Genomic DNA, 14,480 nt, shown 5'->3' on the forward strand with positions numbered 1-14,480 from the left:
TGCTCGTAGGTGTGTTCCGTGCACGGTAGACTTCGGCGAAGAAAAACTTGATGTGTTTGCCACTTAGTGGCCACATTCCATCGCTCGTTAAACTTTCATTCGCTCATTGTCTCATCGTTATCTCGCCAAACAACGCCGCCAGTGAGAAGACGAGCAGCAGGCCCCACAGGTAGAAGCAACCGCAAACTTGCCGCCACTGGAGACTCTCCGGTTCCGGTTGACTCTTTACACTTGTCCAGTAACGGTTATCGCGAAACTGTTCCTTCCACGAGTGCATCAGTCCCGCCGCCTGAAACCGGCCGATTATCTCGTTGAACGGCACGGCAAAGGGCGACCGCTTCGTGTAGTACAGGCCCATGTTATAGTTGATGCCGGTGTGCTTGCCGACGAACACCAAACCCCGGTGGCCAAAGTTTTTCACGTAGTACTCGATGCAATCGAGCGGAATGACGAACACGCCGGGTAGTTTGTGTTGCGATATGTCGAGCATGATTTCATCCCAGTCCTTGTTCTCGTCCTTCAGAATACGGATTCTGCGATTAGAGGAAAGGGGACGTTATTTAGGATAGATCCGTTCCAGACCTAAGTGTACGGCACATACCTGTCTTTTAGCAGGGCATTGTCCAGATAGTAAAACGAGGTGGTGATGTACATGTAGTAGGACAGCTTTGCATCGTTGATGTCCTGAAAGGTGTTCAACCGCGTGCCCAACTTCGTCGGGGCCTGAAGACGCTCGAACATGGCCGCCTGATACATTGTGCGTACCACAAGCGCATTCAGGACGAAGCCTATGATGATCATCCTGCTGGTGTTCTGGCGTAACATGCACGTGGTGGGACCTCCCATTAGCTGCACCCATACGTTATAACCCGCATTGGGGAAGCGCTCCGGTGGTTTCACCAGCTTCGAGTCGAAGATCAGCATCGTCAGCAGGGCGAAGATTGCATAGCACAGCACGATGCACAGCCATGCCGGCAGCGAGAACGGTTGGAAAAGTTTTTCCAGCGATGTGTACGGCTTGTCCGGCGGTACGGCCATGGTGAGCTGTGTAAGAAAGCTGGGTGTACCCATCTTTAGGTACCGATTTCGAAACACATTCATCCCAAGACAGCCGAACCCGAACTCGACCTCGCCGCGCTGGATCATACCCATCATGCCGGTGCTGTTGGACGCCCGAGCCAGGCCCCATTTGACGCTTCCACTCGGTGTACGGTACTCGATCGAGAAATTGAAGTGTCTAGCAACGTTTTCCACAACCGTAACTTCCAGCCCAAAGCGCTCGAGATCGTCGGATGCCGTTTTGCGTACCATGGAAAACGGTTTCGCCGTGAACGTGCCTGTCTTCACCGGGCAACCGTTAAAGTTTCTCAACCGTTCCGGATACCACACGGACAGGTTCGACCAGCGACCGTCTTGGAAGTGATCCAGCAGGATCGGTTCATTCATCTCACACGCTCCAATCGAGTACGGATCGTAGGTGTATGCTTCTCCGGAACTTTGCACAATTAACACTGCGTTAACCATCCGCAGTTCCCAGAGAGTAACCATAATCGTTTGAATCGACTTCAAGTGACTACCGCGCGTAACTACAAGCAAGCTTCGCCCCGACGAGTCGTAATGCTCGTGAGTTAAGCTTCGGAGAAGGGCCTCCAGCAAGTCATAGTTATCGGCAAGCAGAACGTTGTAGTACGAAACGGAGTTGCCATCCCGTTCACCTGAGGTCGAAACCAGCCATTCGTTATTCGAGCGCAGAATCTCACCGACGGTGTGCAACAGCGTTTTATCATTCACCGAAGAATTACTTTCACTTATTTGAAAATGCACCGAACTTTGAGGATGGCGGAAAAAACTGTTCAACGGTGCACTCAAATACTCCACATCGGTAACATAAAGCTTTTCAGTAAAAAGATTCAAAAGGCCTGCAGTAGTACTTTGCAGCATGGCTAGCGCAAGTACCAACGAAAAAAGTTTCATTGATGAACTTGCGTAATTGTGCCTCAATTTTATAAATATTTTCAATGGCTTTGGATCCGCTGCAGAACTCAAACTATCCTTGGGTCTCTTTTTTAATACATCATACCCCTTATACCTGTACATTAAACTCGGTATAAGTTTACACAGCCCATGATTAGCAAACATCGTTTACCGGCGGATCTACTCACCGACTAGTATTTGTCCACATTGCAACCCACCCATTGCTTGTACCGAGAGTTCCGACTGAGCAAAACGGTACGATGTCGAATCAATTGGAAATTATGATCGCATCTTTTGGTACAATAGAGGGTCGTCGGTAAAGTTAAACCAGCGAGCTTAGTTTAGCCTGTTCATTCTTTATTTACGAGTCACGATTTCAACTTTGCCCGAGAAATTGAATAAATATTAATTCAAAATTAACTGAATCTGAATGTTATTTAATGACGATGAATGTGATAACGAGCATAACACAAGTAGTGCGTCTATCTTTGGGAATAGCATGTCTTTTAAATCAAAGTAATTTAATCTATCGATATACAAAAACCCCATGAAAAAAAAAAACAATTCAAACAAAGTCCTTTTAACGGGTTTAAAATACTGAGATGATGAACATCCAACTCAAAACATGTACCTTCCTGTAATATACATGTGTCCTATCATTCAATGAAATGGGAGTTTTAATGCTTTATTTGTTTTTTGCTTCTCTTACTAAATTACCCACATCTCTTATCATATTAACCGCATTCACCGCGTTATTAAAAAAATGGTATGATGATTGTTTCGTTATCCTAACAAATTAATTGCGAGGCTGAGCTGAGTTGATCTTGAACAGGACTACTTCCGTAAAGAAAACGCCTATTGCCAGCAACGTACAGAATGCCCACAAGTAAAACCCCCCGGACAGTTGATGAAGGTGAAGTGGTGTGGGTACATTATCTTTATCCTCGTTTTTGTGAACCCAGGTATTCGGATTGTCCCGAAAGCTGCGCTTCCAGTGTACGATAAGCCCGGCGTCGTAGAACCGGTGGAGCAGCCGATCAAACGGTTCCTTCAGTGCCGACATTCGTGGAAAGTGGAACCCGATGTAGAAGCTTATTCCGGTGTCCTTGCCAACGTAAACCATACCTCGTTGCCCATGATATTTAACGTAGTACGATATGCTCTCCAATGGTAGTGTCAGAACGCCTGGTAATCTATGCTGCGAAATATTATACATCACTTCATCCCAGTTCAGTTCTTCGTCGTCCAAAGTGCGAATTCTGTAAAAAGTGAATTAAGTACATCTTCTCATATGTTGGAGGTGCTTTATTGACGTGGCTCACCTGGTCTGTACCCAAGGATTGTCCATGAAGAATATACGGGTAGTCGGGTACATGTAATAATACAGACCAGCAGCATTTATATCGTCATAGGTATGCAGCTTCGATGACGCTAAATCCGAGGACTTTAGGTACCGAAAGAGCGCCGACTGGTAGAGGTTACGCACGACGAATGCATTGAGCAACAAACTGATTATATATATTCTTGTACTATGTCTACGGACGTTACCCCCAGGACCCCCCAGCAGTATAATCCAGAAGGTGTAAAACATTTGCGGCATGCGCTCGAGGGATGAATGCCTCCTACCATAACACATAAGCACCGAGAGTCCGCATAGAACCGAATAGCAAACCACAATCAACGTCCAAGCTGAGGGCGTGAACGGTTGGAACAGCTTTTCGAAGGAAGTGTAAGGCCTCCTCGGAGGGATAGCCATGATCATTTGCGTGATAACTCCCGGGTAGCTGGACCGCAACATCTGGCTTCTGTAGGGACTGTGGCCGACAGCGCCAAAACCAAAATCTACTTCAGCTCGTAGAATCATTCCCATCAGGCCGGTGCTGTTGCCAGGCTTTAGAACACCCCATTTCACCCTTCCCGGTGGGGAGACGAACTCGAATGAAAAATTGAGCCTGCTGGCAATCGCTTTCATAATGTCCACTTCCAACCCATAGTACACAGTCTTTCCGCCCCTTTGCTGGACCATCGAGAACGGTTTGGCCTCGAACGTGCCAATCCTTAGCGGACATCCGTCGAAGTTTCGCATCGAATCTCGAAACCAGTGACTCAACATTTGCCATCGATTACCAGCATACCGATCGATCCGTACCAGTTGGATGGACCCGCAAAAGTTGTCCTGGTATGGATCAAAACTATACGCCTGGTAGTTGTCCCCCGATAGCGGGGCAATAAACACTACGTTGATGATACGATACTTCCATAATGTTCCGAACACTTGCACTATGCTGCTCTCGTTTAGCGTTCGCTCAGCAACGGTGACGATGTAGAATCCGGACGCGTCGTAGCACTCGTAGTCCATGCTCGAAACCATCTCCTCGAGCGACCGGTAGGTGGCGGCCAGAAAGACATTCTGGAAGAAGCGCATCTGGCCGCACTGGGTGGAATAGTGCACTGTAACCACCATCCAGTCCATGTGTCCGTGCAGCAGTGCGTTGATGGTATCCAGTTCCTCGCTGCTACTCAACAATCGAACATCGTTTTCCAAACAGAAATTAACCGCCAAATTGGACATCCGATAGTGTCTTGCTAGAGGCACCAGTAAGTAGTCGGACCGACTGATGTTTGGATTTGGCGGTAAAACGATATCACAAACGGAACTACGGATGAAGATCCCCACAATCAACCACATCCTGTGCATCGTGCACAGAAGAGAGTGATGTTGAGCGAGGTTTTCCTCATTTTATATACGCCTAGTGGCTTCGTCAAAATAAATAATTGTAAAAAGTACATTATGATTCTATTCACACAATGTTCCTGCGACTTCTGCTTTAAAAAGCTAAAGCAAACACTAACACTCTGGGCATGTTATACACATGTGTACTAACGTTACACATTTTGCCAACAGAAGCACAAAAACGCAAGTTCTTTAGATTGTTGCAATGTTGATTTGCTCAATAAGTTATTGAGAAAAAAAAACAGATGATTAATCACTTGCACTTGTTCATAAAGGAGATTTAGTTATTAGATTGAAACATTGCTTAATTTGAAATACTGCTAGTAAACAATGTTAATTTAATTTGAAATTCATGTGTAACATAAAATATTGAATAGATACTGAGTGTTTCAAGTTGTACCATTAGTGTAAACAATCATATCTCAAGTGTTTTCATAGTTCAATTTTCATAATGTATATGCTAAAAAGACATTTAAATAAAAAATTATCAGAATAAGCAATGTTTGAACAACATTTAATTTATACTTATGAGCTGCGGTTAAAAGATCGGTAAGATTTTTTTTGAAGATACATTCTTTTCAGTTGTATCCACCCATAGATAGATTCATTATTTAAAAAGTGAAAAAGCCCACCAACAGATTTCTTACAATAATGACATAATAGAGGACAATTTTGACCAGATTTTGCAAGTTGACATTAAAAGCCAGGGTACGCGAGTAAGGTGGCTCGAATCGATAATTTCAACGAACACACTCTACATTGAGCTTGATCAAAAAACATGAACCAATTATCACCCAATCCAATCATCAAACAATTATTAAACAATTAGAAACATAACAACAATTACGCCTTCAGTCTAAAAGTTTCGAAGATTAGTGAGGCATTTAAAATTACGATTTTCTTTCTACAAATTCGCAAAGAAACATTGGTAGATATGTTTGGTAAGTATTTGCGCTCGTTTTTTTTTATTCACTTAATGAGAGCGTTAGCTTAAGAAAAGGCATACGGTTTCGATTTGCGCTGTTAGTGAAAGGTGAACTTAGGAATACGCAAACTGCGTGCTTTCTTCTCTGAGACGAATGTTGGGTGCCCGTTAGTAAGGGGTAATACGTGTGAAAAATGAACATGACAGACACGTGGGAAGCGTGAACAAACGAGAGTATGTGTGTATGTGTGTCTTAGTGTACGAGGAACAGCCTTAGAATGGACGACCCATTCCACGGCCCATTGGGGGCTGCGGTGCCTCGCCGCCACCGGACTGGGGACTTTTGATCGTTTCGTCCACCGACAGAATCATGCACGTAGCCTCGCAAGCGGCCGTCAGCGCGTTGATTTTGATGACGGACGGTTCCCAGACAAATGCTTCAAAGTTATCGGCAATGTGTTCTTTCATAATATCCACTCCGTACCATTGACAACCTACCAAAAAGAAAATAAATGTTAGTGCGGAAAGATTGGAGCACTAATAGACAAATATATGATGTAAAACTTGCAACGCACCAACGAAACAATTCATATGACTTTTATCTGTAGGAAATTCTTCAATCCGTAACTTGTTTTTTTAGTACAAGCATTAATTTTCAACTAAAATGGTTTTCCTGGTGCCCTTTTTTCGAGAATATAAATTCATTATTTCAATAAATTGTTGGACTTATAAACTAGCACGTCATAAGATATTTTACACCGATAAATGATTTGGAAGCCTGTGTCCGCCAAATACGAAACGAAAGATTTGGTTGCTCGAACTGCGTTTGTATGATTTCGATACTAAATAGTAAAAGTACGAATCAGAGTTTTTTTGTTTTGGCATAACATGACCTCAAGATCCCAAAGAGTCTAAGTCAAGATCACTTTGACCAAGTGCATATTTGTACTGAAATTGTTCATTTTACTTTTTAGAGCCTTTAAGCCGGATTGAAGGCACTTCTAAGGTATGCCAAATATGTCATTTTTACGACGGAACATTGTACTACAACAATATGTTAAATGTCCGTGAGTTAAATTTCCAATCTGAATAATAACAATTTGCGGCGGCCGTATTCCAACCCAAATAATGAAGCTTATTCTTCTTGAAGTAACGACCATGCTGGTCATGCCTGCCCTTTAAGAATCTACGAGACTTTTTACTTTATGTGTACGTCAGTCTCTTTCGTACAGGGGAGGGTCCGGTCTCGGTTGGGATTCGAACCCACGCCGTCGAGGATGTGAGCCCCGGCGCTCATGGGCCGATTTTCTCACCGGCGCTACCGCTCGGCTGTAGCGGACCCTCCGCGTTAAAAATGAAGCATACTATTTATAATCCAGACTTACTTAATGTGTCTCTGAAAGGCTTTGCAAATATTTAAAGTCATAAAATACAGTTGGTGGTTTGAAAAATTCGATATTCTAATATCTCAAAGCACCACCACATATGGCCGAAACCATAAGCTACGCAAAAACCCGAATCGATGAATTTCCAAAAATGAAATGCCACATTATTTATGACAGAAGTGAAATTAGTTTGTTATAAACGAACCCAGAATGTGACTGAGAGATCGGCAAAATGTCCAGAGTCAAACGGAACTACTTCAAATGACAGCATTGTAAAGTTCATTTGAAAATTGCGAGTTAACTTAAACGAAAATCAGCGAAATAGCGAATAGGTTTTGAGAAATATAAAAGTAAAATAATTTTGTTTACGAAAATATGTTTTACTACACTAAGGACAATATTAGAACTACATCACTTACCCTGGGCATGCTTCTGGCGAAGTTTGTTGAGGATGTTTGTTGCATCGAAGCCAGCATTATCGCACAGCTGACGTGGAATAACTTCCAGCGCTTTGGCCATTGCGCCAATCAGCAACTGCTCCTTTCCGGCAATGGTACGTGAGTAGTTGCGCAACATTTTGGACAACTCCATTTCAATTGCACCACCACCTGCGAGTAGTAAAAGGAATTATCAGAAGAAATTAGAATGTCACAATAGAAGAACGGCTTGATGATGAAATATAAACTACCTGCAACAACGGAATCATTGCGGATCGTACGGCGCACGATCATGATCGCGTCATGTAGCGAACGCTCCGTTTCCTCCAGGAACTGTTCGGCACCGCCACGCAGGATAATCGTGCACGTCTTAGCGTTCGGGCAGCCTTGGAACAGGTTGAAACGTTCGCTTCCAATCTGTCGCTCCTCGAAGTGGGCGCAGTTACCAAGCACCTTTTCGCTGATATCCTGCACTGTCGTCATCACGGCACCACCGCACGCCTTTTGGGTCCGCTTAAGATCCTCATCGGGAACACGGCCAGCGCAGAACATATCCCGATCGGCAAAGTACTGTGTAGCCACGTCGCCGATGGGCAGCTTGGACAGAACCACCTGCGCACCGGACTGATGGATTTTGGCCAGCTTGTCGTACAGAATTTGCCACTCAGCATCCACCACCTTTTGGTACTCGGCCACATTGTCCACGCGCACTTCGGCGTTATCGCGTTCGGCCTTCAGCTCCAGCTCGATGTTCAGCAGCGCAATCTTTACGTTGTCGTAGCTCTTTGGCTGCATCTCGAATCCGGCGTAGGCGAACGTTTTCTTGAAGGCAACGCCTTCGATCAGCAGAGATTCCTCCAGCGCTCCACCGGTCACTTTTTTGATACCGATCATGTTCAACGGAAGCAGCACGTCCAGCGTTGTGACCGTGTCGACGACCATCTTGGAGAAGAACTCCTTCTGCTGATGGATAAGCTTCGAATTTAATGCCGTTGCCGCACATTTCTCCAGCAGCGCACGGTGTTTCTCACTGTCGTGCTTTTCGATCTTGAAGGCCAGCTCGTTGATCTGAGCGACGCAGAGGTTCAGTGCCTTGCGAACCGCCTTGATGATGATGCGCGGATGCACACCCTCCTCGACGAACGGCTTTAGCTGTTTGAGGAACTCGCCGGCCAGCAGCACAACGCTAGTGGTTCCATCACCCACCTCGGCATCCTGCGATTTAGCAATATCGACCAGCGTCTTCGCTGCCGGGTGCACAATGTCGAGCAGCTTCATGATCGTGGCACCATCGTTGGAGATGGTGGCCTTTCCTTTACTATCCACAATCAGTTTATCCATGCCGCGGGGGCCCAGCGTCGTACGGACAGCATCGACGATCGTTTGGCAGGCATTGATGTTCGAGACGAGCTGCGGCTTACCCTGGGAAGTGTCCGTACCTTCCTTCAGCAGAATGATTTGCGGTTGCACCTTAAAAAATGAGAAAAAGTAACCGGCGCTGGTGAATCATGGCGTTTCCGAACTCGTGTTACCAGAAGTGTCATGGTTGTGTGTGTGTGTATGTTCATGTGGGAGTCGGCATCGAAGATGTTTCGAGAAGTGTAAAATCTTCTCAATTAACGATGGATTTCACCAACAAAAACATCGTTGAACCATTGCTTAAAGCCTAAACACTTTACAACACAGCACTAGATCATAATTAACCCTAGCTTTACCACTATATAAGGAAAGGCATGTCGGCGAAACAAGCCGGTAAACAAATGGTTTCCAATTGCTTTGTACAGCGGTATATTTCAATCGTTGTACCATAACAAACTACAACACTTACCATTTTGGACAGGAGTTAGCAGATTGTACCGACAAAAGGATGAAATTAGGTACCTATGACAGAATTTCTGATCCGGAAAATTACAGAAATTCTACTTTCAGAAGTGCACCTCGTGAACGTGATCGACTAAATCATCGCACAAGGTACAAAACGTCACTTTTAACGCTCACATAGGCTTCGTCTTTGCAGAGTTTATTGGAACAATAAACTGGTCGCAATGAGCATCACAAAACGGTGTACTGTGAGCATGAAAATCACGAAGCGTTTCTACTGAATTTCGAAACGCTTACCTCGAGCGTTTATAGAATTTAAAACAACAGTTATGCAATTCGTGTTTATTTAAAAAAAAGGTTTAAACTACGTGTGTAAAGTGTGATTATAGTTTTATTCATTGGGAATATAGTGCATATATGGTGTAAAAAAAAGGTAATGTATGTTTTCAAAACCATAACTATGGATCCTGCGGGGTTTCGGCATCTGATGATACCTCATCGTCCTTATTCCATACATCTTTGGGGCGTATCATCATTTTGACCGATTTCAGCGAATAGTCTCCGAGCCAGGTTTCCCACAAAATGCCGGTAGACTTATGGGCACGAGGGTTTTCGAGGTAATATTTACCATTTAGATTAGACTCGGCACAACTGAAAGCAAACAAAAAGAAAAAAAATATTCAAATTTATCTACATCAGTTTTCGTTGTATAAATTAAATCGTTTGTGCTAGCACCTGTTAAACCACCAACCGCTGCCAAACGTGAGAGCGCAGGGAAAGGTATCAGATTTATCATTCGGCCGGTCATATGTGCTGAAATCTTGATCGTTGTGGTACGAAAGGGCATCAGAAGCATTCCCACGATAGTCGGACACCATCAAGTTGTAGTTGAATTTTTCCGACTCCATCCTAAATGTCCCATACTGGGCATACGCTCTGTGCCCATCAAAATCCTCCAATTCAATCCTTAGTTCAACATTATCATCATAGCTCAATCTGAAACAAGACAAATTAACGTTAGGTTTGGAAACATCACAGCTGGATGAGTTAACTAACCTATGAATAAAATCATTACCGAACCAAAATTCATAACCCAAATCACCAAAGCCGTGTTTATATTCATTCCACGAGCGATTAAAGTTCTCCTGCAAATCGTACCAATTACGGCATTGAACAACTGTCCAGGCCGATCCTTCCGTTGCAAACTGGCAGAATCTTCTGTTAAAGTCGCGTCTAGCTTCATTAAGTTCCACAACAGCGAAGGTGTACACGCCATCGACTCGTTTCAAAAGCTGATGGCATCCATCTTTATCCGGATGATGGAAATCAATTTCCTCGTGTTGATCGATGGATGCACTTGTTATAACATTATCGTCGCCGGTTGATTCATCACTTCCACTTCCCAGATCTACCTGGGTTGAAATATCCAGCGATTCTTCCAGAGTATTGTTGAATTTCACCTTCGACTGATGGTCGGGTAATGTCGGTGATGGGTCCTTGCTGCACTGCTGATTGTTACGTTTTTCAATCTTACGATCAACATCTAGCACTAAATGCTCGATACGCTTCAGTAGAATGTCTGCACTGTTCGTAAATGTCGTAACTTCATTGTTCGTACGCTGACAACAGGAAAGAATTTGCTCAAACTGCAAAGCTTCAAGATCATAAATGCGCACGGTACGATCTTCCACCGATCGCATCATGCCGGTCAGCATTTCCATCGATCGACAGTTTTTTCGGTTTGCAACCAGCTCACGAAGTTTCTTTGCTGTGAGCTTATCTAGAAAGTCATCTATTTCTTCGTCAGAGTCGGAAACATCTTTCCGAATTTTTGAACTACTGGTACCACGATTTCCGCTTCCTTGGCCGTTGCTTTTGTTTGGGCAGTTGTTATTGTTTCCGTTGCTTTCGATACGATTGATTTGCTTTTGAAGATTGCCAATTTTTGTAAGAATCGTAGCCTGCTCGGTCGCGTCCATGCGCTCGTTTCGACGCCCCCTGTGTACTGCGCTGCTGCTGCTGCTGGACAGAGCGTACACCGTTTTAGTGATGTCGTGTAATTTTTCGTTAATCGTATCGACCTTCTCAAAAATGTGCTGAACCTTAAAGTCGAGATTTGAAAGTCTCGTCTCTAGCGCTGCGGAAGGGGTTTCGTGGGTTCTAAAATTTAAAAAGGGGTTGGTAAGAAAAGTCGTAATGGTAAAGGAAATCGAAAGTTACTTCTTCAAGATATCAAGCTTGTTATCAACCGATTTGATATGTTCACTCCATGCCCCAATATGATGCTGGAAAACGTCCCAAATTTGCGATTTCTCCTGCAGCGTTTTCACATTTGAATCTAAGCTTGTCATCGTGGTAAGCACCGATACGATTCGCTGCTCCAGATTGATGAGGTAATGTGAATTGAACCGATTCAAATGAGATTTCACTTCTTCCAGCAGTAGCCGGATGTCCTGTGCCGGTGTTGCTTCATGTTTTAACTCCTCAGCCTGAAGACCCACAACGGCAATCAGAATCACAACTAGTATTGGAGGAATGGGCTGCAAATAAAAGAGAAAATAGCAACACAGTTTAACTGAAATTACGACGCATGAATAAAGGAGAATAGATTCGGAATTGACTAGAGCAATACATCACTCCCAATCTGAAAACCATCTTTCTGCTCAAAAGGCGCACGTGGTTTCCGCGTTATACGGCCGTTTGTTTACAAGCAAGCGCCCACGCACATTTCGGTAATTCATACGCAACGCATGACTGTACTTAGCCGCTTTATCACTATCACCAAACGAAAGTTCCGCAACGAATCCGCCACGATTGGTTTTCCTGATATTATGGTTTAAAAATAGCACCATCAACCGTTAATCGACATTCGATGGTTTACGATCACTCAGTGGAAGAGAAATTTCCATTTCCCACTTGAATCTGCTTTTATGTTGATGGATCGGCATAATAAAACTATAGGAGCACTTGGAGAGTATATGTCTAAATTTGGCACATACGGATCTTAGGCCACGCTTATCTGACCGTCCTTGAGCTGAGCACATCCATCGCACTATTCCAACGCTAAGTATGAGGGTCCATCGGCTTCTTAGCTGTTCTTACCATGAACTTCATCTTGAACACACAACCGACGTCTGTGGCGTCCAAAGATGCACTGATTTCTGGCAAAGCGATTCATGCCGTCTGTGCTGCTGAACGTCTTTCTTCGCTAAAGAACGGGTTTGAACTTGACAACATTCTGATCGTGCAATGTGATCGTGTGATCGTCTGATCGTTTGAATGTTTTGTATTCGTGTTCTTTATTCTAAAATAATACAATTACATTAATTAGAATCGATTAACAGCTAAAACGTTGCGTGTGCCGAAAAGCGATACCGTCCTGGCCAACGGTCGAGGTAGAAGACACCCCCACTTGACAAAAATTCAAACTTTTTGCAGCTGTAATGTAGTTACAGCAAATTTTTCCATGGCAGATTGCTGGGACTCTTGCTGGAACTACATGATGCCAGCAAAAATTTAAATTTATGTCAACCGGGCACCTTCATGGGAGCCTACCAACGAACTCAGAGGTGAAAGAGGCCTCCCGGCTCAAAGGCTATATAAAACATATATACTACTACTACCGACGAACTCCAGCTCACCCCATGGAGGGTTCGCCAGTCGACTGTCACCAGTGAGTGAACTTAATGATGCTCCACACTGTGGCTCCCAACAATAGATAAATCAAATTCAACCACTGGAAGAGAGGATGGCAACATTCGAACCAATTTAATCCACTGAAATCCACCAAATGCTCGTATCGCGAATTGACTAGTGTTGCATCTTATACACATATAGAAAGTGAATCGAACTAAACATGTCGAGGAAAAGTTTGTTTTCATAAGGAGCTTCCATACATTCATCTAGGGATGTTTTCATCTATTCATTCGATACAACGCGCTGGTTCCGGTTCTGAAAAGAGAGAAATCGTTTTTTTTTTCTTTTTTGTTATTTTACCAGGAGAAAGATCTTCTGGCTCGGGAGGGCAAGTGTTATCCCCGATCAAGACACCCATTCTCCTAAGAGAATGGGTAGTGTGGGATTCCTACCCACTAAGAAAACTCCTGGGACATGAGTATTTTTATTTTTTTCTTTTTTTTATCTTTTTTTTTAGTTTGGAATACTCAAATGTAATCGGTTAAAGGGTTAATGAAGCTTCGGGCGTCTTGTTTCTTGGTTTTGCTACATAGTAGCAAGATCATCCATTGCCTCGGCATACGGGAAGATGTTCATTGATTATGGGAATCTTTGCCGTTGAAGCCGTAACTGCCGCCGGTAATTTGGTAATAGCTGCCTCTTTTCACCAAATGTAGCTTTAGAAATGCATTGCAATGCACTCTTTCTAGCACACCTTTTTCTCAGACATTTGGAAGGCATATCGGAACACCCCCAAAGATATGCAATTGATGGACCACTGAATAATTTTGCAGTTTTTTTTTATTTTACAGACTGGTCTTCTTTGGGAATATTCTGATTGGAACATCCCCAAAGGACCACTCTATATTTTATATAAAAAAAATGTTTTTCTTTTGAGTTTTAAAGATTGATCTTCTTTTGGAATATTCTGATCAGAAAATCCCCGAAGGACCACTCAATATTTTTTTATAAAATTTTTTTTTTTTATTTTAGAGACTGATCTTCTTTGGGAATATTCGGATTGGAACATCCCCAAAGGACCGCTCAATAATTTTTTTATAAAAAATATTTTTTTTTGAGTTTTAGAGACTGATCTTCTTTGGAAATATTCTGATCGGAACATCCCAAAAGGACCAATCAATAATTTTTTTATAAATTTTTTTTTGTGTTTTTTTAGGGACTGATCTTCTTTGGGAATATTCGGATTGGAACATCCCCAAAGGACCAATCAATAATTTTTTTTATAAAAATTATTTTTTGGTTTTTTAATTTTAGAGACTGATCTTCTTTGAGAGTATTCTAATATGCTTGCAAATGCTTGAAGATATGCAGTGTTAGAAAGAGTGCATCGAATCGGATTTGTAAAGCCACGTTTTCGGAAAAGAGGCTGCTATTACCGCATTACCCGCCGCAGTTAGGGCTTCAACGGCGAAGGTTGCCATAATCAAGGCACATCTTTCCGTGTGCCGAGGCAAAGGCTGTATGCATACAGCAAAACCAGTAGACACGGCACACGAGGCTTCATTTTG

At 43.4% G+C, this 14,480-nt stretch overlaps 4 protein-coding genes across 4 annotated transcripts; all 4 read right to left on the reverse strand.

Moving 5' to 3' along the window:
* Positions 1–103: 103 nt before the first annotated feature.
* On the reverse strand, positions 104–1,941 carry LOC131259890 (uncharacterized). The gene is made up of 2 exons (XM_058261501.1): positions 602–1,941; positions 104–533 (listed from the first exon to the last, which is right to left on the reverse strand). Exons 1-2 carry the CDS (start codon positions 1,939–1,941, stop codon positions 104–106), a joined length of 1,770 nt encoding a protein of 589 aa, XP_058117484.1.
* An 829-nt stretch (positions 1,942–2,770) lies between these two features.
* LOC131259900 (uncharacterized) lies at positions 2,771–4,663 on the reverse strand. Its single transcript, XM_058261513.1, has 3 exons — positions 4,102–4,663; positions 3,297–4,065; positions 2,771–3,233 (listed from the first exon to the last, which is right to left on the reverse strand). Exons 1-3 carry the CDS (start codon positions 4,661–4,663, stop codon positions 2,771–2,773), a joined length of 1,794 nt encoding a protein of 597 aa, XP_058117496.1.
* A 986-nt stretch (positions 4,664–5,649) lies between these two features.
* LOC131259237 (T-complex protein 1 subunit eta) lies at positions 5,650–9,416 on the reverse strand. Its single transcript, XM_058260678.1, has 4 exons — positions 9,284–9,416; positions 7,707–8,925; positions 7,438–7,626; positions 5,650–6,127 (listed from the first exon to the last, which is right to left on the reverse strand). The coding sequence occupies exons 1-4, from the start codon at positions 9,284–9,286 to the stop codon at positions 5,907–5,909; spliced, it is 1,632 nt and encodes a 543-aa protein (XP_058116661.1). The 5' UTR covers positions 9,287–9,416; the 3' UTR covers positions 5,650–5,906.
* Positions 9,417–9,734: 318 nt separating this feature from the next.
* LOC131259911 (angiopoietin-2-like) lies at positions 9,735–12,390 on the reverse strand. The gene is made up of 5 exons (XM_058261524.1): positions 12,379–12,390; positions 11,497–11,816; positions 10,333–11,436; positions 10,012–10,272; positions 9,735–9,927 (listed from the first exon to the last, which is right to left on the reverse strand). The coding sequence occupies exons 1-5, from the start codon at positions 12,388–12,390 to the stop codon at positions 9,735–9,737; spliced, it is 1,890 nt and encodes a 629-aa protein (XP_058117507.1).
* Positions 12,391–14,480: the final 2,090 nt, after the last annotated feature.

Source organism: Anopheles coustani, chromosome 3, assembly GCF_943734705.1.
Source record: "Anopheles coustani chromosome 3, idAnoCousDA_361_x.2, whole genome shotgun sequence".
NCBI lineage: Eukaryota > Metazoa > Arthropoda > Insecta > Diptera > Culicidae > Anopheles > Anopheles coustani.

What these genes read in the sequence shown, in the direction of transcription:
- LOC131259900 (XM_058261513.1), bottom strand. Translation starts at nt 4,663, where the DNA reads ATGTGGTTGATTGTGGGGATCTTCATCCGTAGTTCCGTTTGTGATATC. An exon ending in ACGGATCGATCGGTATGCTG is followed by an intron (nt 4,066 to 4,101) that starts GTAATCGATGGC and finishes ACTGGTTTCGAG; the next exon opens with ATTCGATGCGAAACTTCGAC. An exon ending in AATCCTTGGGTACAGACCAG is followed by an intron (nt 3,234 to 3,296) that starts GTGAGCCACGTC and finishes CACTTTTTACAG; the next exon opens with AATTCGCACTTTGGACGACG.
- LOC131259237 (XM_058260678.1), bottom strand. An exon ending in CAATGATTCCGTTGTTGCAG is followed by an intron (nt 7,627 to 7,706) that starts GTAGTTTATATT and finishes TACTACTCGCAG; the next exon opens with GTGGTGGTGCAATTGAAATG. An exon ending in TCGCCAGAAGCATGCCCAGG is followed by an intron (nt 6,128 to 7,437) that starts GTAAGTGATGTA and finishes TCTTTTTGGTAG; the next exon opens with GTTGTCAATGGTACGGAGTG.
- LOC131259890 (XM_058261501.1), bottom strand. Translation starts at nt 1,941, where the DNA reads ATGCTGCAAAGTACTACTGCAGGCCTTTTGAATCTTTTTACTGAAAAG. An exon ending in AATGCCCTGCTAAAAGACAG is followed by an intron (nt 534 to 601) that starts GTATGTGCCGTA and finishes CTCTAATCGCAG; the next exon opens with AATCCGTATTCTGAAGGACG.
- LOC131259911 (XM_058261524.1), bottom strand. An exon ending in GGTAATGATTTTATTCATAG is followed by an intron (nt 10,273 to 10,332) that starts GTTAGTTAACTC and finishes GTCTTGTTTCAG; the next exon opens with ATTGAGCTATGATGATAATG. An exon ending in AGCGGTTGGTGGTTTAACAG is followed by an intron (nt 9,928 to 10,011) that starts GTGCTAGCACAA and finishes GTTTGCTTTCAG; the next exon opens with TTGTGCCGAGTCTAATCTAA.